The sequence below is a fragment of the Dicentrarchus labrax genome, unplaced genomic scaffold, assembly GCF_905237075.1.
Source record: "Dicentrarchus labrax unplaced genomic scaffold, dlabrax2021, whole genome shotgun sequence".
NCBI classification, from domain to species: domain Eukaryota; kingdom Metazoa; phylum Chordata; class Actinopteri; family Moronidae; genus Dicentrarchus; species Dicentrarchus labrax.
In genome coordinates this window covers 23,841,739-23,866,791 of record NW_026136723.1, presented here as the reverse complement: position 1 = coordinate 23,866,791, position 25,053 = coordinate 23,841,739, and the positions used below count along the sequence as shown (strand labels likewise).

Below are 25,053 nucleotides of genomic sequence, written 5' to 3'. Positions count from 1 at the left end.
CTTCTCCTTGAGGCTTGCCCATTTTTCTATTAACGTTAGTTCTTTGGTTGCTTTAACTTTACATCTTCAGTAATAATTTAAACCTTTAAATAATAACAATTCCATTTAGTTTTCTTCACAGAAATGAACAAAACGCTAAGATATAGGTCTATTGTGTACGTTTTCTTACACCTCTTAAAATGACAAAGGCCTTGCGACCCCCAGGTTGGGAACCACTGGTATAAGTGAAAATGTTTAATTGATGGCCCATCACAAATGTCTCTGCACTTCTGTGTTTATCCACCTCCGCCTCTCACCCCCAGTAATAATAATCATGTGATCAGTGTTGGGCAGTAAGGCAATACTCGTAATAATATTACTCTCCCCAGTAACTGGTGATGTAACTAATACATTTAAGTAATAATATTACCCCCCCCCAAAAAAAAAAAAAGTTACAACCTTACTTTTGTTGGCAACCCCCTACTAATTTGAAATCCAATAATCCAATTGCAAACTAGCCTGAAAGATGGAAACGTGGCTGGAAATATTCCCATTTCTTTGATTTTCAACAAACAAAACTGGATTTTAATAGTCATGAGTCTGAATTTTGGGGAGAATGAGCACAATTACCAATAATGTGGGCAATAGCAGAAAAGTGATATAGTGTAACTAATTACTGTTGGCAGGGAGTAATAAGTAAAACAGTAATATTACTTTTTAAAAGAGTAATTAGACATTTTTTGAGTAACTATCACCAACACTGCATGTGACAGTTAATTGGGTCCTGTGGGGACACAATGGAGGTCAGCTACAGAGCAGTGGTCCTGAAGCTGCTAAAGCTATACTGATAAAACTTTTCCACCAACACAGGAAGCAGTTGTTGGCAACGTGGCCTGTGCCAGCAAACCTTTCTGTACAAATCAGCCCCCGTTTCCACTGAGAGTGGAATTGTTGTGTAATCAGATGTGGGAGTTACATAGCAAGGACAATGTGGCTATTAAAGTACCATGTTGGCAAGTCCCAACAGTGTGTAAACAAAACACAAAGACAGTGAAGGAAAGTAGCTGGTTGCTGGTGATTCATACGTTGCCTCAAGCAAGCAGCAGGTGGTTGAGATCAAAGCCTCAGAAGTCGATTTGTAGGTTTAGAACCGAATCCAATTAGTCAAAAAGTACTGTTTCGTATTTCCCTTCGTTTACAATTGCTGTCTTGTTACAATTGTCCTTGCTGTGAAGACTCTCCTCCATATTTAGATATACATCTTTTTTTTTTTGCTTGAGGTCTGCTCCGTAAAACTGATGTACAGAACTAGTTTTACTCTTATTTTCAGCCATTTTCCTCTCTCTTCTTGCTGTTCTGTCTTTATGATTTCCAAGGAACAGTTTGAGGTTCATGTGGTGACGTAGTTTAGTGACGTACTTAAGATCCATTATTTTGCTGGCGGATACACTAATGAGCAAAGATTCAATTATGGAGTCATTTCCGGGATTTTGTTGGTGGAAATAATACATGTGTCATTTCTAAAACTCTATTATGATCTATTAGGTCAGTCTGTAAAATAAGACCTCTGTTACAATGAGCTGCTCAGCACTGAGGTGTTAATATTCTGTACATGTATATACTGTATGGTTTTATGAATGTGTGTGTAATCATATTTCAGAAAGTGAATCACTTGATCCTCTCACTCCTAGCAAACTCACACCCTACCTATTTATATTCTGCCATAACAGCTATATGAGCAAATAAAACTGATGGGATTAGAAAGTAAGGTTTTACAGACGGCTTCCTAAATCAGATGGAGGATTTAATGCTCCAGATTTAGAATTAAATCATCTCACCACCCAAGGATTTTATTTGTGGACTGTTTTGAATTGGTGACAAAATTGAAGATGTGGGCAGAGATCCAGAAGTCTGGAAGCAACTTAATGTATATAAGTTAGTTACTGCACAAGATATAAGTGAATTATAGTTGTACAACAAGGATGTATATGTAGAACTACAGATGAAGTAATGCATGCTTTCTGGGTTAGAAAGAAGGGTTTGGTTTGACTTGGGTGGAACATGTTGCATATTCCAGGCTATTTAAGGTTGTTCAAGAAAAGCAAGAAGTGAGAATCCTCAAACCACCCTGTACTTGGGCTAACATGGTGCTGTTTTTTAAGACTTAAAGCCCTCTTAATTACTAGGGCATCATTATCTCTCTGGTTCTTAAACTAAAGTTGCAGGAGCTCCCAGCTGAAACAGAAAGTCAGGCTGCACCAGCTTCTGCATGTTTTATCGTCGGCATGATGAGCAGCTCTGGAGGCCGTATCAGTGAGAACTAGAGTGGATGGTCGATCTTAAGCTCATAATCCCGCTGATGCTGGTTTTATGCTTGTTTACACGACCATGTTTTTTGTAGGTACAAGACACCCGTTCATGTACATCTGAGTGACCTTTCAGACCGCTTATATTCCCGAACTTCCAAATTACAAATCCAATTTCTTAGGACAGCCTACCCACATAGAGCCACCTCCCTTTATTATGTTTTCCTTTTTAGAAGAAGGACATGAAGTTTTAAGTGCAGACCTGGATGAAACCTTCCCAGAATTGTGCATTTGCGTGCAGTTGAATAAATAAAACATTAAATCAAGATCACAATTTAACTTGTGATTGCTGTGATGTTTTTCCAGTCAGCTTTCAAGTGTTGGATGTTAAAGCTCCCTGCCACAAATAACTAACCTGTGAGACATGCCGCGTTCACACTGCAGCAATCTGCTCATTCACGTCAGCGCAAACTCTGCCACATGTACGCCTCTGTTGTTCAGTTAATTATACTTCATTTGTTGTGCTGTGACTCAGCTCTCACAGAAGTTTCACTTTTGAAAGTGGATTGTTATTTTTATCATCCGTCCTCGGCCTTTTCTCTAAACACTAATCATCAGCAAGTATTTTGTTTCTGAAGGTTGAACTATATCAAATACAGATGTCGATGTTTTAGCGTCTAAATGTCTCCTTGTGCTGGTCATTGTGGTTTGACAGTAGTGAAGTCAGCGGCTTCCTTCACATCCTGTTAACACCAGATTTTAGTTTGCACCATAATTATTTGACAATAAATGTTTCATAACAGGATTCTCACTTGTTTTTAACCTAAAGGTCTGTCTCACCAACCAACGTTAAGTTTCTGCATCATCATTCAGCAGATTATTTCAGATGGTCAGAGAACATACTGGAAGAGTGACAGCAGCAACTTTTAACTTCTCTTGAAAGTCAGTGGTTGTGTGACTTTATAGCCACCAAGACAATAGTTGTTCTTAGAGTAAACCTGATATTGGTACACAGTACTCATTGCAGTCTACAGCATGCTATAGCTCACATTTAGCTGTGTTTCAATGTAGAACTGTAAACTTTGATTTATATTTTCAGGTTTCTGTGAATCTTTCCTTTTCATTTTATGTTTGTTGTGGTTTGATGTCTGCGACCAGTTTGTTTTGATGTAGGACTCAGTGGTTTGCTTATCTCTGTATGTAATTTCTATCTTCTTGTTAAGTGTTTTTATAGTTTTGCGTGGTTATGTATAAATTATTTCTGTGTGTTAGTGTGCAACTAGTTTTGGCTTATGGTGCCAGTATTGTGAGACCATGTAGGTTTTCCCTGCTAGGCTACAGTCTTGATTCTTTAGAGGGGCCTCATGAATAAGACATAACATGCCTCTCAAGAGAGTTTCCAGTGTGACTCTACAGTACTTAGTGATAGAAGAACTGAGCCAACTATTCTAACTAGCTTTAATCTTGTTTTTTCTTTAGTCTTTTGTTGGAGGAGAATCTTGACAGTCAACTCAACCAGCTGCAAAATGTCCATAGTTGGACACACAGCCTATATGGAGCTCATGTATTCATTATTCAGCATCCATGTTGATTATAAGAGGGATTAATTGTAAGGACCGGAGTAGTTTATGAAAAGTTTCTAAGTAAAAAGTGTTTTAAATGGAAAGTTATGAGTGAATATAGTTCATACAGAATGTTATTTAAAATAATGGTTTCTGCTAAACACAATATATCGCAATGATGAGCTCAGTTTCTTTATATTTTACTGTACTCTGTCCTGACAGATACTCCCTAGAAGATGAGCCCTCTAACCTGGACGAGATGCCTCTGATGATGTCGGAGGAAGGCTTTGAGAATGATGAGAGCGACTACCAGACGCTTCCCCGGGCCAGAGTCAATCAGAGACAGAGAGGCCTCGGCTGGTTCCTCCTGGGAGGGTGGAAAGTCCTCTGTGGCAGGTATTTCTACATCATTACATTATTATTGTTGCTTTTTACGACATAATGACTTGGTCATCTGTGCACGATGACTGAAAGCGATCCCATTCTGGTCTCGCGTTGCTGGACCTTTTCCCCCGGCTTCACTTCAGTCCTACTTCTGTTCTTTTGCCTTCTGCCACATACTGTCAGGGTGACCTTGGATGTTAGGAAGATACCTGTAACAGATCTGTAAACATAAAGAGCATAGGGCGTCAGTTTAAGTTTACTATAAAATCTATGTTAATCATAGTCCAAGAACGGTTGCAAGGTCAGGTCTCTTCTGAGAAAAGCACAGATTTGAAACCTAGATAAATTCCTCTGCTGTGCTGCAAAGTCATGTCGTTTTCCATCTGTGGATTAGTTAGGTATACTGCTTCCATTTGGACCTTTTAAACACTCTGAAAGTTGTCAGTGTTTTGTCATTCTGTAAATGTATGTGTAGTGTATAATGTCAGTAAGTATGCCCATGATGATCAGTTTGGATTTCAAACGCACCGGTAGTTGTGCATGAAGTGCAAAGAGAGGATAAGGGCATGTTTTTGGTCGAGTTCCTCGATGCGCACCATCAGTCCAAAAAGATTTTCAGGTCAAACAGAACAATGCGTTTATCCAGCTAATGATTAATTTGACAGGTTTTGTCCTCTAAAGATGCTCCTTTCTGGCTAAGAGAAGAGTGTTTGTTTATGCCAGAACCATAAAGTGTAACATTTAAAAACAAATGTTTGTGCAGCACCTCAGTGCCCAAAAAGTAACAGTTACTGAATTTCATACAATATTCTGTTTTTCGGCGTCGTTTTGTTGTTCGTGGTACATCTCCAGTTGAAGCTGCGTATTGATCCCCCCTCCCCATCCCCCCACTAATGAACAAATCGGATTTTTCACAGCTGACCAGTTTGATGCTTTCCAGTAATTTTATGTGTGCTTAGTGTGGGATTATAAAACTCAAATAATTCACACTGAATAAGCCCTGACTGTTCAAATGGCATATTATTTGAATAGCATTCATTTGCTCAAATAATCGCTCTTATGAAACTGGACTCAGAGTGCACAGAGACAGAGAATGTCGAGGCCAATACAAACAAGACTTTTTACCAAAGTTGATTTATTTAGTTTAATGTTTTGCCAACTTGCTTAAAAAGTGGAAAAGCCAAGTCGATCAGCATGACGGTATACACTGACACTCTCCCCTCTTTTCCCCCCAGGTGCCAGTTTAGGTCATGCTCCCATCGAGCTGCACTCATTGTAATTTACCCCCACACTTCACATCTGTTTGCATTTGATATCAGATATGCTAGATAAGCCCCAATGTAGTCATTAGCAGGTTGATAGAAAGTCACATACTTTTTTAAAAGGTAAATGGCCATCTACAATCCATCTCTTCTGTGTAATCTCTTCTTAGAACTTTGATAATATCACAATAATTACATAGGTACATAGGGAAGGGCTGGTCTTTGCATGTTAGAAAGAGCCAATAAGGTAAAACTAGCAAGGAAACAAGGACAAACGCCGACTTTATTCTGCCATACAGTATATTTGTCTGCACACATAAACTGGTTGGTAAGGCTTACCAGCTTATTCAACTCTAAAAGCGTCTAACTCCCACAGCATTAGCGAGGGAATTCCCTCCTGGAGAGATGCTAACCTTTTCAGATCATTCAAAGGGCTAGAAGCAGGGGACTTCTTTTATAAAATTGTGTCAAAAGAAGCCTTGAAGATCTAATTAACACTGACAAGACCAGGGATATAAATAACGTCAGTAATGTAGGATGTAGCAGGGGCACAGCTGTGGAGCTCAGTGGTCACAACTGATTTAACAGCTGAGAAGAAAATGACTGAGAATGGAGGTTGTTAAATTGTGAAGTCTTAAATGTAGTAAGGGGTTATGTCTTTTTATTTAAAAGAATTAATTTGCATGAATGTTACAGATCAGATGAAAAACACATTGGCTAAATATAATTAGCTGCAAAATCATTTCTTTCTTCATTTTAACTGAATGTGATCCCTATTTTCTATATTTCTTTCTTTAACTTACTATATCCAGGAGCATATTCTGTGCTGCTCCCATACCTAACCTATAGTTAAAGGACTGTTCACTGTGAATTGTGCAGAAGAGCATTGAAGAATACAAACAATTGTTTAATGTGTGACTGTAAAATTCAAGTGGAAACTCCTTTTTTGAATTATTAAGAAATCTGGGTATTTTTCAGTGAAAGTTGATAAACAAGGAAAAGGATTGGACTTGGGCAGTTGGTCATACAATACAAGCAATTGATCGACAACAGCTATGCTTTATGAAATTATAATGGACATTTTCACAATATTATGACAATTTCCTGACCAAATAATGAACTAATTTAAGAAAGTAATTGGTGGATTAATTGATAATGAAGCTGTTTGTGGCATTTAGTTGATGTAATGTGTTTGCACTGGATCATAGCAACGTCTTCTCCTCTCAGCTGCTGTGACTGCCTGGTCCATACATGTCGGAGGAAGAAGGAGCTGAAGGCCAGGACGGTGTGGCTTGGCTGCCCGGAGAAATGTGAAGAGAAATACCCCAAAAATGGCATCAAAAACCAGAAGTATAACATCATCACCTTTGTGCCTGGGGTGAGTCGGATTTAAAAGAACAAAATACGTATGGCCTGTGTTAAGTCAACACAGCAGATGTGGCTTTTTTTGAATCAATGTTCCCGCTGTTATTAACTTTTATAGTCCCCACTGTGGCAGTTCATCCTTCCAGTTGACATATGCTGATCTTTTCACAGATTAACAGTACATGAAGCACAGTAGCATGCACGGGTCTAATTGTTAACCGTTCTGTCATTAAGTTAAGAGTTTACACTGTAGGGGACATTAGAGATCCATCAGACTTACTTATTAAAAAACCAAATGGTTCCATGATTAAGAGGGCTGCCTTCGGCCCAGGCCATTAAATGTCAACGGTCTATTAGAGGCGTAGATATTCTCATCGACGGTGAACAAAACGGCTCTGTTTTTCTCCCTCCACTTTGAATTATTAAATACACACAAATTGAGTTTAGCAGTGTGCATTTTTCCCTAAAGGTCAGGGGGTTCATTAACTGTAGAGCATCATCCATTGATCCCATTGTCTCTGATAATCTGTGACTGGATGCTAGACTCATTATTGCAAACATTATTCAAAATCTGACCTTAGATGAATAGAATACTAAGGGGATCCCTCTTGATGGATGGCCCATTAGCAAAGAGCCCTCGTTAAGTCACAGGTGGCACTTTTGGTATGTGTGATTTAAGAAAGTTGGCCTTCTTCACTCATTATTGTGGTCAGTCGCGTTATTTTCTTGTGCTGTATGTTTATTGCTCCAAGCGACATTTTTCCAAGTTACCGTGCCACGTGAAATCCCTACCCTGAGTGCCATTTGAAACAGGGGTTCTCAAAGTGTCAGAGTTTCCATTAGGTTAATGTAAAGTTAACAGCATTAACATGTATCTTATTCCACCTTGGAACACGTACAGTAACCCATCCCTCTCGCTCTGTTGTTTGCCGCATCCTCTTTGTCTTCTTTGGCAGCTGTCGTCGTCTTTGACTCACCTTGCTGACATGTTCACTCACCTCTCTGAATCCTTGTCTTCTGCTCCCTTCTCAGGTTCTCTACCAGCAGTTCAAGTTCTTCCTCAATCTCTACTTTCTGGTGGTGGCTTGTTCCCAGTTCGTGCCATCACTGAAAATTGGATATTTGTACACGTACTGGGCCCCTCTGGTAAATGCACTTCAGTTTTTACTCTGTAATTGATGCAAATAAAAAACTGTTTGGAATCTCAAAGCATGTCTGCCCTGGATAATGCCACAAATGTTGTTCATATTTATTTGTAGACGTTATTTTATTGATTTAAAACAGTCTTTATTGTGTTTAATAAATATGAGGCAACAAAAGCTGAAATGTTTGGTTGATTTAATTAAATTAAAATTAGTTTATTGTCAGAAAACTAAATGCCAATTATTTTTTAAATTATTAATCGTTTCAGTCATTTTCTTAAGTATAAATGTCAAATGTTCTGGTTCAAGCTATTCAAATGTGAGGATTCACTGCTTTTCTCTCTTTTATGTCTTTGTAAATTCAATATCTTGTTTTAGTCAGACAAAACAAGTAATTTGAAGACATCACCTTGTGCTCAGATAAATTGTAATGTGTTTTTTTTTTTTCACAGTATAAATACATTTTAATCTATCAGGAAAATAATCTGCAGACTATTTGATGATGAAAATAATCATTAGTTGCGGAGCTAAAGCCAATAGATCACCACTCAGGACTTGAGAGTATAAAGTTTTAGATAGAGGAAGAGTTTGACTGTTTTAGAATTACTTCTCAGTGAAAAATAACTCTAGTTTTTATTTACACTTAATAAAGTAAGACATTACCCCCCCCCCATTGTGTGCATAAAAAACAAAAAAAGCTTTATGTGCTATGTTAATGGCTGCTGGTATTAATGAAGCTTTGTAAATGATCATGGGGTGATTGATCTGTTTTGTTCTTTTGTCACTCAGGGTTTTGTGTTAACCGTTACAATGGTGCGAGAAGTTGTGGACGAAGTGCGACGGTACCAACGGGACAAAGAGATGAACTCTCAACTCTACAGCAAGCTCACAGTGCGAGGTCAGTGAGACGACTCAAAGGAATCTATTCGCGCTCCTCCTCATGCCTCTAACTGTTTGCTGACATTATGATAACGGATATTCCAGTGTATAGTCAAGTCCTCCCCATGCAATTAACGTTAAAAGCCGGCTCTCTACTGGATCTACACCTGAAACAGAAGTCATTCTTCTCGCTGTAATCGCATTGATTTTTTTCTCTCAGTTTCTCACGACTGTATGATCTAGGATCTGTTGAATGTGTGGTTAAAATCCCCCTGTGTGGTATCTGTGACCATGGCTGAGGATGTAGCTTTCACGCTCTTATGTGCTCATGTGCTGCATGTACACAGTTATGTGTGCTCACGAGCACAGAGGAAAAAGGGTCGTAGCGGATATTGAGGCAATATAATTGAGAGTGACCCTATGTGCCATTGTTTTAGTCTATGCCTCAGACCAGAGATGAAAACAGAAGGGTATCGCATTATCATGCTGGAGGTAATCGATCTGTTGGAAGGTGAGAGAGAAAGAGAAGAGCAATAGCAAAAAGTGGGTTGTGGTTTTAAGAGTCAGCGTCATTTTCAAGGGGCAGAAATCAATACCTGCATTTCATTTCATTCAGCTAATTAAAAATTCACCGCATATCTTAAAAACGAAGAGTCTAATGTTAATGTTAAGTTACTTCATGATTGTGTCTGTTGTCTTTCACATTTCCCTTCATTCAACCTGTCTTGTTCCTGTAGGTAAAGTCCAAGTGAAGAGTTCAGACATACAAGTTGGGGACCTGATCATTGTCGAGAAGGTAAAGCTTTAAAAAGATCAGTTTGGGTTGTTTTCTGCTACAAATATTACAACCACAAATACTTTGTGTGAATAGCTTTAGGTTAAGTTGTATGATAACAATCGAGTCAACATCAATTTATTAATGAAGTAATTCAGAATATATTACCTGCATTTTGCTGTAGCTAAATCATTATCCAGTTCCATTGAAAGACAAAATATTTCTAAAGCAGTGGGTTTTACTATGTAAGACTTTTAACACCTCTTCGCATTACTGGTATTAAAGTGTGCTGTGACTACACTACCCCACTCTTAATGTGAGGCACTCAGCACAAAAAAGTGAATGGGTGTAATACACTCTTGTCACTGAAGAATTACTGCTGCATTACCTCACTAGCGTCTCAGGTTTGAGTTCATTTAAAGAGTATTTGCCTCTTTCCCTAATTTTTGTCAAAGTTTTCAGCATAATTTTACTTAATTCTTGGCTCAAATCAATGATTTTATGGATCACTACACATTCTCCCACCTCCTAAAGAAGAAACAGGATTTTAGGGGGATTTTGAATAGTTCACCGGCCACTTTAAAGTAGATAGAATAACTTAACTGGATTTTAAGGTACAGTGCACAACTCTGTTAATCAGTTTTGCTTTACTGTGACTGTGAAACCAATAATGCACTTTTGATACTATAAAGCTCCCACTTACCTCTTAAGCATGTGATCTTAGGTTTTAGCTCAGCCAACATGAAATCTAGCTGCAGAAAGTGGACAAGGTAAATTTCCATTACTGTGCATGAGACAGACTTTAAAAAACTGTTTCTCTTTCACCCTCTGGTCAAGGTATTGACCTTGTTTAATTATTCAGGAAGATTCAAAGGGCTTTTGCCACAGTGCTCAATAACACGCTGCCATTTTCACTCGTTTTTTTTTTCCTTTCTCCTTGTAGAACCAAAGGATTCCTGCAGACATGATATTCCTGAGAACATCAGAGAAAAATGGTGAGCAGGCAAAGTTCTGGTGTAACTTTATCAATGTGAAGCAGGACAGTGCTGAAAAGACAATCCTGCTCAGCAAAACCCCTCCCAGATTGATAAAGGTGTTAAAATGTACAAGAGTATCTTGATAAACAATAATAAATCATTGCAGTAGATGTGGTGCAAAAAAAAATGAAGATAGAATGCCTTACAGTTGAACTTTGTGTGCCCCGTGGCACTTTACAAACTGTATCAAGATCATTTGGGTGGGAAATGTGACTTTTCCCCCACACTTCCAGTCCCTTGACATCCTCTGATCAAGGCAGAAAGTGATTCATATGATTTATGTCACATTCTTCTAGTGACTGATGATGCAAATTCCAATTAATCAATGAGCAGCCTCAGATCCGGGATCTTTTCTAAGGGGCATCGGGAGGAAATGTTCTCAGGACATCATGTCCATCAATCTTTGATGTGCCAATAATCTTGGCAGGGAGTTGTTGATGTCTTTATGCTTCTAACACACACACATACATAAACACATCTTTATCTCTCACACATACAGTCTCATGTACTTTGTCTTTCACACACACACACACACACGCACGCACACACACACACACTTCAGTGATGTCATGTGAGGAGCTGAAGTGCCATCGCAGCAGAAGGAAGGCATGAATCATCCTCCTTGTGTTAATGTTTTCCATCATAGTTAACCCTCCAGGGATGGTTTATAGCTGCCCTTTGCCCTCTCTGTCAAATAGTTGCTCTCATCCATCAGTTTCATATGTAATATTACCTCAGATCAATACAGGTCATGACTGCTCAACGTTTATCGGCCCTTGCGGTGTCCACAACAGCCACAGATGCTCTGGATTGTGCTACAGACTATAATGTGCTGTGCTACACTTTGACATATGCCAGTTTATTACAGTAACATAATATTTATAAGTAGTAGTTTAAGTTTTTTTAACATACAATGTGTCATAAATATGTGGGACATTATATGCTATATTTAACCTAACAATAAAAACTTAAGCCAAATTCTCTCCAGTTTGTTGTTTAAACAATCAGACATCAAACATATTTATTCAAATGCAAATATTTATTACTGAATGTCATTGAAATATGTTTAAAATCAAACTTAATCATAGGTTTTCTATATGAAACCAATACTGCCATAAAAAAAGGTTTAAAAGAAGAAATAACATAGTGTTCGTTTTACATATTAAAAGTTGAATTTATAAGCTATAAAATGCACTATGGTCAATTCGATGCACTCAGGGGTTTTGCTGTTACAGCTTTACCTGATCTGGTATGATCAGTAGCTCATAGTGGCTAATGTTTTGTCTGATTACTATACATTAATCTAAGGAGAAATTTAAAGGTAGCATGGGGTAATTGGGTTCAAGTGGCTTCCTTTGCATACACCTCAGGTATTTATTTAAGAATCTGAATTTATTTATTTGCCAAATTACATAAAAGTATAGGAATGTGTTGTACCTGTATTTGGGGAAAGAAACATATCGATAGGTAGCATAGCTACATAAACACACTGATCACTATATGGAGACAGCAAGACCTCACTTTCAGTATGAGAGAGCAGTACAAAGCATGTAGCAAAGACAACCGTCTTGATGACATTTGTGTCTTTTTTTTTTCAGGTTCATGTTTCATCAGAACAGATCAGCTGGACGGAGAAACAGACTGGAAACTGAAGGTTGCTGTCGGCTGCACGCAACGACTACCAGCAGTGGGGGTATGGATACATTACGATGTCGTGAATCTCTGGTAACAGACAAACTGACTGTGAATGAGTGCTGTGTTATCACTAAAAGCATTCCTCATCAAATGAAGTTGTCTGGCTGTGATGGAAACCTAATCACTGATGACAGACAGCAGGAACAATCTGGAGCTGACAGCAGCTTCCTTTAACTGGAGGCGATACTCAACACTTAAGATTTAAGTTGAGTTGATGGGGGGGTTTTTTTGTTGCCACTTAATGTGATCAGAGAATTAAAGTTTCAGCAAGTCATTTAATGATTGAGCCGTGGCATCCATATTGGGTTTCAAGAGACCTGAAGATAGCAAGAGTTGTCTTCACTTTAGCCACTAGTCAACCCTGTTACAGTGTTGTCTCTCAATTTGTATTCCAGATTGTATCCCAAACTCACCTTTTGTCCGGAGTCGAGAAGGATCAGTTTGACGCTCTTGTGTGATTGTTCTCACACAGAAATGGAAGTTTAATTTCTCTAATGGTAAAAAAAAAGTGACCACACCTCATAGGCAGCATTTAACCTAATTTACCTAATGCCATTTGTGAATGCTAATGGAATAACGTCATGCTGTATGTACTGGATAGTAAGATCAAGATCAATTATTTTATATTATGTATTTATTTATTATAATTTATTATATTATTATTATTATTATTATTATTATTATTATTATTAGTAACAATTTATATCTCTGAATGTATTCCACTGAGTCTCTGAGCCTTCTGTAAAAGGCTGGAGCAACAGTATTCTCCATTGGGGATTCAGTAAAATAATCTTCCCTGCTCCTTTTTAACCGCTCTGCCCATGTTCTCACCAGGAGAACACTATCTGAGCATGACTGAGGGTTGCCTGGCCACTGCAGAGGCTGCCTGCCTGAATAATTTAATATTTACAATCAATTTTGTTCCACTTGGGGCGAAAAAAAAGGCTAGTGTTAGGTGCTTGACAGGCCAAAGGCTGCAGTCTTACTTGTTGGGATGACTGGGAGAAACGGATGATTGAAGACTTAAGGCTCATTGTTTTATTTTTGCATCTTCTTTGAGGTTCTATTTTGTTCATTTCTGCTCTGTTACGGCTAATAACGCTCAAGATTTGTTTTAAAACAAGGCGGTATGGTTCCATTTACCACCAGAATTTACAACGAGAGTGGGGAAAATTAATTATCGTATCTTGTGACAAAAAAATCTTAAACTTAACGTCCACTTACCAGCTTTTTCCAGAAGAGAATTTTCTCCATGAAAACTAAATAATCCATGAGATGTGGTTGAATGTTCCAATAAGTGGACATTGAGTTAAGATTATATCGTAAAATTAATATGTCCAAGGTTAGGAATGCATTTTCATTTTTCAGTTAATTTCATTCAATTTTGTGAACATTATTAATTTTGAAGTAGATCCCAAATGATATGAAATCAATACTGATTTTAAAGTGGAAAATTCACATATTACCGTTATGGCAGCTGATCTAGTGAATTATTTACCCGTCATGAAAATAGAACTTTTCTAATGTGGATTATTCACCGATTTGACTATGCAAAAGTACTCAGAAGGCTGCTTTCTTAAACAAAAAACATTTTTAAAGGACATGGAAGCTAAATATCCTTCAGCATGTTAAATAATTGAATATATAGTAAAATATATATTAATTTTACTGAGAGCTTCACTCTTACTCTTGTAGAATAAATGCTTCTTGCCATTGTATTGTAAATCACAGTGCACTTTGCTGGATGAACTTTACAGTGACATTAATATGTTCCTACACACATTATTTCTGCCTTATATACCAGAAAAAAACTTTTTTTTAACATATACACTGATATGTCTGAAATAGGCCTAATATATTGGTTGGACAATAAAAAAACTGCATTTTACAAGAATAACTAACTGTTGTAATTCAGTTAAACAAGACTGAATTTCATATGATTTAATAATTATTTTATAATACTGAATTTCCTCCCTTTCTTGTCTTGTATCCTCGTTTCAGGACCTCTTCTCCATCAGCGCCTATGTCTACGCCCAGAAGCCTCAGCTGGACATCCACAGTTTTGAGGGGAACTTCACAAGGGTACAGTAGCTCGTTGACATATTTATAAGCTGTAAAACAAATCTTAAACACATGCAGATTTTTTCTTTAGAGACTGGATTGACATAGAAGATGTGTATCACTGCAATGTGTTGACAAGTGACAACAATGAGAGCTTGTGTGTCCATCCAGGCCTGTTGTTATCTCCAGCAGGCATACCTCTTACATCACAGGCAGGTTCTCGCAGCTCCAGCTCCATCCATCCCGTCTTGCTTGTTGCTCAGTGATTTTTTTTTTTTTTTCCTTCTTCTTTTTTTATTAATAGCAGATTAGCGCAGCCCCCACAGAGAGGAGAGCTCCAGTACAAAGGGAGGCTTTGTGGGCCGTCTTCACTCTTGGCCACACACCAGGCTTAGTGAGCGAGCACTTCCTCCGCTCATTCATCCTCCGCGGCCTTCCTTTGCATAGCGTGTGCTTTTAGTCTGAGCAGGATGGGAAAAAAATGGGTTCCCACAGATCCGCAGCAAATGAACTTACCTATTTATGAGGGTTTCTTTTTTCCTTTTTTTTTTTTCTTGAGACGGATATGGTGGCTTTGTTTCTGTGGTCTTTATTGAGACCCTCTGCAGTTATGAACACCGTGGTTTGATGCCAATGTCAGAGCGGTCAAGCATTCTGCAACCTGCCATTTATTTTTCATGCACCTCTTCCCATGTTTGAGTGGATTGACAGGATGTGGGTGCTTAGGTATCATAATTATCATATCAGACACGCAATTTGAGCCGAAACTGGATCCTTGACCCTGCACTCCTGACTCAAGCCATTTTCAGCTTTCGTCTTTATTTAAGAGAGAAGGGTAAAACAGGAGGGAGGCTGAAACAAGAGGCTCTCCAGGGGCTTATTTATCACTGAAATCTCATCTATGTGCACTCTATACTGTTTTTAAAAGGAGCCTCTATCGCCATGCCAAATCTAGTGAAAGTATTGATAAAGGGACTACTGTATTGCTACAGTCTGCACAACCGTGTCAGGTGCTTGTGAAAATTAATGGCACAGCAGAGCTCGGCCATTCTGGTCAGGCTCTATCCGCTCTCAACTGTGCTTATGTTCCTCAATTCTGTTAAGCTGAAATCTTTATTTTCAGGGACATTTTGTTTGCTGTGACAAAGTGTTTTGGCCAAAACAGAGAAATAACTTCACTGTTTTTACTGTTTTGTGGTGAAATTTGGTTTTCAAATACAGTTCATACTGCAGTGTATGCGCACACACACACACACACACACACACACACACACACACACACACACACACACACACACACACACACACACACACACACACACACACACACCACACACACACACACACACACACATACACACATATACACACAGCAGAAAATATTGATCATAAAAAAAAGGGCTGTCTTCCTTTTATTACAATTCATGCATAAAACTTCAGAATAGAGTTCAATTAAAGAGTGAATGCCAAAACCAATTTCAGCTTAAATTTTCTTAAAATGTTTGAAGAGATTAGAGTGCAAGATCAAAATTCATGGCTTTGTTTTTCTTATCTGCTCTAGGGCTAAACTGAACAATACTAATTAGAAGTTGCTAATTGCAGAAATAAATTCACAACGTTGAGGTATTTCTGTCAAGCAGGTTATTTTTCTGTTCTCCCCAACAAAGTGTTTCAATAAGTGACATTTAAGTTCAAATCTAGACAAACACTGTCAATTTCAAAGCAACATATTTCCACATTTATCAGCACTGAAAATATTAAACCATTTGTCAAACTTGTAACATTTATGTATTAACTATATTAGGGTGTCCAGCAGCAGCTGCCATGTGCATTATTGTTTGGAACTGCCATACCATAGTCATTAAAGCTTACACTATGAACTGACACAAATATACACAAATTGTGACTCAATGTTTTTCCTTTTTCATTTCTCCTGTAGGAAGACACGGACCCACAGATCCATGAGAGTCTGAGCATTGAAAACACTCTGTGGGCCAGCACAGTCGTTGCATCTGGTAAGTAAATGACAACTTTTATTTAAAGTCAGTTTTTATCTTGAAATGAGATTTAAGATTTTTCCAGATGATGCCTGGCAGCTACAGTGTGTTGATTCCTAGTAACACTGCAGGATGACTCACTGTGTTTATGGTTTATGTAGAATTAGATGTATGGTCTGCTTCTCATTGAATCTTTACCCCGTTTGTCAAGAAGTCATTTTTAAAACCAAGAATACATTAAAATACTGTATCACTGACTCAAAAATAATGTTTCTGTCCACCACTTTTTATGTGCGGTTTTAATTCATTCAAAAATGTGCAAGTAAGAAACAAAATATTTCAAAAATGTTTTTGTACTTGGGCTTAAGTGAAAATGTTGACACATCAAACAGCTTAATGATGCTACGCTATTCTGCTTCTTGAGTTGTACACAGAACATTCATGTCATTCCGGGACTCCTTACATGAAACCCACCACCAAAAAAGTAAAGACTAATAAAAAGAGTGGGGGTGCTGGGAGTGTATGTAACCTCAACGACCCTGGTTCAAGTCCAAACAGGGGCCCTTGTTGAATGTCACCCCCCTCCACCCACCATAGGGGCACGAAGAAGGGTGAACGTGCATCAGAGATAAATGTAACATTTTAATAGAAACAAAACTAGTCACCAAAACCAATCCCTGCTCATCGCTGTACTTGAATGATTTTAGTGATTCTGCTTGGTCTCATACTCAAGTTGTGTCCCACAAAATATTCATGGCATTAGGCCTTGAAGGCGTTGGATTTGATACTGCTATGTGCTTGCGTGAAGAACTCTGAGAATACCCACAGTTGAGGTAATCCTCCCTCGCTTCAACTAAGCGATTCCCCACAGAAACGGTTGTGTCAGTTGAGAGTGTTTGTGACGCTTCCAGCGATGGCCACACCATTGATTTGCGGTGTTGCTCTCCCCTCTGGCCTGACCTTGACCAGAAGAACAAACACACACACACTCGCACAAAAAGCCTGACTTAGACCCCTTACATCATCTCTGCTTGGGGAATGTCATTGTCCCCCACAAGCCTCCCCTTGACAGACACTTCATCGGCTCTACAGTGGCATTCTGGGCACTTGAACTGGCCTGGATCACCATGTATTCACCCTCTTATAGGCCCCAGTCCAGCTGTGACAAGAGAATTAGTTGTTCGCATATTCAAATTGAAGCCTTTCTGCATGCTGAGCCACACACAATTTGTCACATCGCTCAATATTTCTGAAGTTAGAAGTCAACGAGAGCAATTCATCACCTTTCTCCCCAGTTCCTGTAACCGTTGGTCTCTTTTCTTTTTCTCTGCTTCACTTTCTTCGCTTGTTTTCGGCCCATTTTTAACTTTCTTGCCATTTTTATAGTTTGGGGATTTCAGGGGGCTGTATTCAGGTGTATTATTGCCTTTGCTCTCCCATTAAGCTCATTTAATATTAATGACTCATTAATCCTTTGTAATAAGGCCACCGTAATGAATTGGCAAATAAAGATGGCAGTGTATTGATCAGGTTTTATGAGCTTCCATAGGGTGGCTGAAGGCCCTGAGAGTCTAAGCGTATTAAACTCCTGTCTGTTGGCTTGAGTGGCAATGAGACAAAACTGCCTCAGCTCAGCCTTATTGTGTTTCCTCTCATGCAGTTCATCTTACTTGACCAAGATGAGTGTGTGCATGTATGTGTGTGTGAGATGGTGGGGGTGGGGTGCAGTTAATGAGCAGCATTACTTTCCTTGTCTCTCTCCTTGGCAGGCACGGTGATAGGGGTGGTGATCTACACAGGCAAAGAGACCAGAAGCGTACTGAACACGTCCTATGCCAAGAACAAGGTGAATACTTTTTTTAGTTTTTGTATTTCTGCAGGAAGGGGGAAAGTTGTGTGATTTATTCTTTTAAGTTTTTGGTTGCAGATGCTTTAAATCTAAGAATATTTTTTTCTTTTTTTTTATAACAACTCATACTATTAGGAGGACAGTGTGTCATGATAACAAACTATCATTTATTTTCGGTATTAATTTCTTTAAATAGCGATTAATAGTTATGCGTATAAAATGTCAGAAAATTGCCCAACACCCAACAATTTACTGAAGCCCTTGATGAAATCTTCAAATGTCTTGTTTACTCTGAAAATCCCAAAATATCCTGTAAACTATCAAATAAGATTAAAAAAAAACAGCAAATTGTCACAGTTTAGTAGCTGAAACTAGATTTAATGTAATGTTTTATGTTTAAAAAAAGACAATCTGTTCCCAAAAACATTTGCAAATGTATTGTCTGGTTGTTTCAGCTCTATTTAAATCACATTGCACTTAAATATACTTTACAGAGTATATTTTTTTCTTTCTGCACTTGTTTTGGAAAAAAAAAAAATTTTCCCTACTATTTATTTAAAGTATTAACAAACTCAAAAACATTAAAGGACTGTGAGGCGATGCCAACATAAACAAATGTTTTGTAAAAGCTGCAGAGAGTGAAACACCTTGCACATCTGTTCCAAGTTCCCCTCATGCCATCTTTTTTCCCCTGCCTCTAATCACTAATCAATCACTTTGGCGAGGTGGTTTTTTAACCTTGACTTTCTAGATAAAGTTGGACCTGTCAATGCAAAAGGTCAGCGCCAGTTGCTAATTAACCAAAAGGGAAATTAACTAACCGAGGATTTAAGTGACATTTTCAGCTGAAAGTTAATCCCACAGAATCCCCATTGAGCGTTTTGTCCCCAGATTGAGGAGATTAATGAAAATTTGATTCTAAATATAAGATTTTACCTGGAAGATGGTTGAGCTAGATAGACACGGGTCAGCTGATAGAGGCGGGCATCAGTGGGATCTCCGAGCCAGTGTTATGGCTACCGTGCATCCACCATACAATGACTTTTACACACAAAGTTATCACCTACAACTGTCTGCACCTCTAAAGCTCTCCGTGGCACAACACAGCCGCTACTGCAGCACAGTTTTGACACCAGTGTCTTTTATTAAGAACGCTGATGTGGCCGGTCGAACAGCGGGGGCCACTGTTTTGTGTAAGCTCGACAGTTGAGAGGAATTCAATATTTCAAGGAGATGATGTCAGAAGTGCCAATATGGAGACTGGAGATTGGGGGAGAAAGTCGATACAGTGTGGCTGAAGTCGCAAGAACGTTTTGGCCTCATATAATCTGTTGTGACACCGGCCAGGACAATGCCTGCACTTGATCAATCTGACAGGACGTCAGACATAGATTCACTCTTTGTCTCGGTATTGTTAGACAGACCTCTGTCTGAGTAAAGAGACAGAACAGTGTCATTTGACAAGAGGTTGCTCTTCAGTAACGATTGTTTGTACATATCCAAGTCCCAATACTCTGCTCTTGCCACACGTCTCTCAAACTGTTACTCTGAAAAAAAAAAAAAGAAACGGAAAGTTAAAGTTGTAAGATCTCAAGAATCAATTCCAGTGTATTTTCTTGACTTCGCTGATTTGCCAGTCACAAGAGCTGAACAATACACTACTTGCTGACTAAAGTCCTGATATTCTTTGGTTTTAACTCGATGAATATTCATGTCCCGGGGGCTTCAATTCTTCATCAGATTTCACACACATGCTAAAATACAAGCCACACAGGCAGATCGAATCATTCCTTTCACTTTTAATGGCTTGGAGATGAATGGAGTAAAATATGCACTTTTTTATTCATTGATAGCATCTTTAGGTTGAGGTAATTGAGTCCTTTTTCCCCCCTTGACTGAATGAATAATGACTTCATCTGATCCCCGGCAAGGCTTGGAAAATTTAGACCAGCCATTGTTCAAGCAGAAGGGGATCCTTTGCTTTTCAGGCATGCACTGTGCTCTCTGTCTTAATTTTTCTTCATTTTAATCCACCCAAACCCCCTATTTTTCTCAATAGCTCAACCATGAACCATGTAGTGAGGCTGCGGGGTGGGGAGGTACCCACCCGCTCGATCCCCTTACCCTTCCCTTCTGCGCACTCTGCTACTGGGAGTTTAACAGCAACTGATAAATCAGTCACACTGGTCTCCCAGCTCTCCCAGTCCTCAGGGGAATGGGCTTGGTGGGGGTTTAGGCAGTGGAGGAATTCTGCTGCTTTTTATATGTGCTTGCCCCCTCCCCTCCTTTTCAGAGCAGTTCCTTTTATTTGAGGGAGGAGATGTTATGTTCTGCTGTTTTTGTAAGCGTGGTGCGTCAGAAGAAAGCCCTCTGTGTACAGGACTTTGCTGTGAGCGCTGCCAGAAAGGGGAAGGGCACTTCTTTATTTGACATCTTTTTCCCACATGCTCCATTGGCTGGGAGATACACTCGAAAAATAAAAGACAACTCTGACCCTCTTTTTTTTTTGTCTTTTTTTTTTCTCTAGAGCGCCATCTCAATATAGGAACTTTATTTTTGAGGCCCTTTGACCTTCTGTTGCGATCAAGAACAATACTTCAGCATGGCAATAATGCAGCTTCTAGTTTACCATAAAATAGTGCCACCAATAAGCTTATTTATGTCGTACAAGCGGTTTGCATGATAAAAGCCTGCAGCCAAGAATGGCTTTCATTGGCTTTGTTTTTTCTCCCTGTGTAGCATATTGTAAGGCTTTGGGAGCAGATGGGAAAGTTACAAAGAGTCTTCTCTAGTATAAGTTGTCAGAATGGGAATAAGATGTTTACACAAAGTCTCCGATCTGGACTTAATATTGAAAGTTTACGTGTTGTGTTATTCCCGCTGAAGGAACACATATCTGTCCTCAATGGAGTGTAGAATGGTTTAAAAACTAAAACATGCATTCATCAGATTTTACTAAGATAATCTTTATAAATAACTCCACGCTCTAACCTGCTTAGAACAAATGAGTAGGACAGTAATGTTAATATCTGCTGTTTTGACCTCTGACCTCTTGTCCCGATAGGTTGGCTTACTGGACCTAGAGCTGAACCGCCTCACCAAGGCCCTCTTCCTGGCCCAGGTGGTTCTGTCCATTGTCATGGTGGCAGTGCAGGGGTTTGTGGGTCCTTGGTTCCGCAATCTTTTCCGATTCGTCGTGCTTTTCTCTTACATTATCCCCCTCAGGTACTTGATTTACTGATGATTTACTTCATTCTGCCGTTTTTGTCTGTTTTGTGACCACAACCAAACCATGGCTGTGCACTGCTCTTTTTTCCCCCTCAAACTGACAAAAATAAATTAAATTAGAAAATGTTTCATCCCTGTTTTGAAACCCAAACTCAAAATCTGCTTTGTTTTGGGGTCTTTACACTGTACAGACACTTTTTAGAACTTATTATCATTATTATTATTATTATTTGGGGAATTTTTTTCCAGTTTTTGTGGCAGTTTTGCTGGTGTTTTATTTTATTTTTTTCTGTGATAGATTACAGCTTTGTTATTCCCATGTGTAGTTTGCGTGTAAACCTGGACATGGGGAAGGCAGCTTACGGCTGGATGATCATGAAAGATGAAAACATCCCCGGCACGGTTGTGAGAACCAGCACCATCCCAGAAGAACTGGGCCGGCTAGTCTATCTGCTGACAGACAAGACTGGTAGGTGTCCAAACATTTTTGGTACTTAAGTTAAAGCAAAATTATATTTCAAAGGGCAACTGGTTTGAACAGGCTGTGCATGTACTCGACAGCAGAATGAATGTGGAATCACAGCTTGCGTCATAAAAGATCTGACTTTGAATGCACAGGGTGACAATATTGTATGTGTATATAGTAAATTTATATTTATTCTTATGTTTTGTGTCCAGTTTTGCACTCCATTGGACACTGTCCTTTTCAAGAAGTGAAGCACACACTCAGTCCATGATCATGGCTGCGTTGGCAAGAATACACAACATGTCACTGCCAGACATGAATGCATATCAGGTGTTCTGTTGAATTCAATTTCTTAGAAAAACTGGAGCACAGTTACACTCTAAAGAGATATAATGTCATAAAAAGTGGAGCCTAATGTTCCACTGTGATAGTGTATTAAAAAAGAAGCACATGATAAAACAAAATAATGTAATAAACCCAATAAAACACACAATAAATCTCCACAACTTGCTTGTAAACTTTAGGGACTAACATCAGGCTGAAAGTCAGCTGCTCACCATTGTAAAATACAAAGACCTTATATATTGATACGTCATTATTTCACATAGAAATGAAGCCACTTAATTGCAGTTTAATTATAAACTTAAAATCTAATCTGATCTGTCAACATTGTGAGTAAAAGAGAGAGCAAAAGGCAAAAGCTTCAACAATTATTCAGAATTTCGAGGTGTTATGCAGGCCTCCTTCACTTTCTCTCATTTCACAATCATGGCTTGATTCTCTAATAACAAATAGCTGCTCTTTACTAATGCTAGACAGTGTGTCAGAGTGATAAACTCCTGCGGTTGTCCTAACATGCTTCTTTGTCTTACCATGCTGATCTAGGTAGGAATAGATTAGCTGTAGACCCTATTTATCCAGGTTGATAGTTAAAGCACATGGAAAGAAGAACAAACAATCAATCCAATAGAATTGGTTAACCCTGTGGCCCTAATGTTTTTGGAAGTTAGATGCCCTCTAATCAGCTTTATGCTCTATCAGCACTCATTCTGGCAACCGACATCCATTAAACGAGGCCATTGCCCTCGTTTTCCAAGTTGTTTTTTTTCCTCTTTTAGTGTCTGAACACTCACTCGGTCTTTTTGTATGCAATGTTGTCTCTTGTCTGTTGGTTAGAGAGGACATGTGGTCCATATTGGTAATGAAATTAGGTCAATGAGAAGGCAGTCATACCATCCTGCAAGTCCCATGATGCATTGTAGGCAGTCCTCTGAGGACAAATGCTGTGTTTTCTCTGTGTGTGTGTGTGTGTGTGTGTGTGTGGGTGTGGGTGTGGTTGTTGGTGTGTGTGTGCTTTCAGAGATGTTGAATAGGGATGCACAATATTGGATTTTTGCCGATATCCGATATGTCAATATTTTCCAACCTATTTTGCCCGGATACTGATATATGCACTTTTCTTTTTTCACCTAATTGCAGTGACTATCAAGTCTCTCTTGTGGTGGAATTAACATATTACTGTTCCTACATTGTGATGGCCCACTGGCAGATGCAGATACATAAAATAAGAATACTGTTGACAGACTGACAATAACACAAATAAGAGCAATCACTGGGAAAAATCCTAATTGAGGATTAATGTATATGTAATGAAGTTTCTTTATGATGTGTTGGTTTGTCTAAACTGGTCTTCTGAACTGCAGGTACTCTGACAAAGAACGAAATGATCTTCAAGCGGCTGCACCTGGGAACAGTATCCTATGGCACTGACACCATGGATGAGATACAGAGCCACATAATCCAGTCATATGCACAGGTAAGATTCAACGGAGCTGCAACTAATGTTTTTCACCATCTACCAAACTGCCAATGAATTTCTCAATTAATTAGATTTTTAAAAAGAAAATTGTGAAAAAAAGCCCCATTGCTGTTCCCCACATTCCAAGGTGAGGTCTCCAAATGTCTTGTTTTGTCTCGACCAATGGTCCAAAACCCAAAAGGATATTTAGTTTACAGTGATACGAAGCAGATAATAATAACAAACACTTCCCTGCCAGATTACTAGCTTCTTCATTTTCAATTGTCTTATGTTGACATTGTCAATTTTCACTTTTTCATATTTTTTTCCCTTTAATTTTTCAGTTATAGCAACATTATGCAAGAATTGTTTTGTTTTTTTGTTGGTTTTTTTGCAACTTTGCCACCCTACAGTTTTCGGAGTGCAGTTCACCCTCATGAACAGATGTGTATTTGTTGATGAGATGAAGGATTTTGATTTGGTGGGCTAACTTGGCTTGTGATCAAAAATGAGTCAACAATTTTACTAACCCAGCCAGATATTAAAGAAGTGCAACAACACAAGACATAGCAAGCCAGCTAATATTACTTACTAGTCCAGCAGTAAGAAGGCCAGCTTGCTGTCTGTGATCTTTCATGATGCTCTCACCAACGACTAAAAGCCAGTCTGTGGTGTTCTTGCTTGGTCCCTTTTTGTTTTATGTTGTTTTAAATTGTAATTTGGGTGTGGCTTTATTTTCTCTTTGTTATACCCTTTAACAAAACAGTTCCCATCATATAATATAGAATCTAGATCTTCCAGTATGTAACATTAGACAGAACCAACCAAAACAAAGCAAAAACCAGTCATTTGCAATATTACAATTTGTTTCCAATACAGGAGTGGGTGCATTGAAATATAACTATGTACCATATTCATGTTCTCCCTGCTCATTCCCGCCCCTCCCTGTAGATCAGTTTAATCAATTTTTTATATTTAGCTAAGGATACGTTTTCCAGGAAAAAGCCCATATTGTTCATTCATCATGGAGTGTCCCTGAGCGACTCCTCATACTGTAAGCAAGTGTTTTCCTCGCTGGGTGGCTCAGATCTGGCTGCAGCCTTGACAGAATGATATTGTTCATTCTCAGCCAGCTCCAAACAGCTGGTCGACACTGAAACCATCTGCCCCACACCCTTATGTGTAATCTCAGCTAATGAAAAACGACTAGTCTTTTTGGAGCCGCACAGCCGAAGCTGGGCAGAGCGGCAGTGTGTCTGTCCAGCTGA

The 25,053-nt window shown here is 38.8% G+C and overlaps 1 protein-coding gene across 3 annotated transcripts in view; it reads left to right on the top strand.

The window, feature by feature from the left end:
• atp9b (ATPase phospholipid transporting 9B) overlaps positions 1-25,053 on the top strand; it is a 41,689-nt gene that overhangs the window by 905 nt on the left and 15,731 nt on the right. For all 3 annotated transcript variants that reach the window (XM_051391485.1, XM_051391484.1, XM_051391486.1), the window contains 13 exons: positions 4,070-4,243; positions 6,721-6,871; positions 7,891-8,004; positions 8,790-8,898; positions 9,617-9,675; positions 10,598-10,649; positions 12,290-12,384; positions 14,388-14,468; positions 16,387-16,462; positions 18,214-18,290; positions 21,358-21,518; positions 21,848-21,990; positions 23,691-23,803. In XM_051391485.1, the coding sequence (XP_051247445.1) occupies positions 4,107-4,243; positions 6,721-6,871; positions 7,891-8,004; positions 8,790-8,898; positions 9,617-9,675; positions 10,598-10,649; positions 12,290-12,384; positions 14,388-14,468; positions 16,387-16,462; positions 18,214-18,290; positions 21,358-21,518; positions 21,848-21,990; positions 23,691-23,803 (1,368 nt within the window). In that variant the 5' untranslated portion in view covers positions 4,070-4,106. The remainder of the gene's footprint in view (positions 1-4,069; positions 4,244-6,720; positions 6,872-7,890; positions 8,005-8,789; positions 8,899-9,616; positions 9,676-10,597; positions 10,650-12,289; positions 12,385-14,387; positions 14,469-16,386; positions 16,463-18,213; positions 18,291-21,357; positions 21,519-21,847; positions 21,991-23,690; positions 23,804-25,053) is intronic.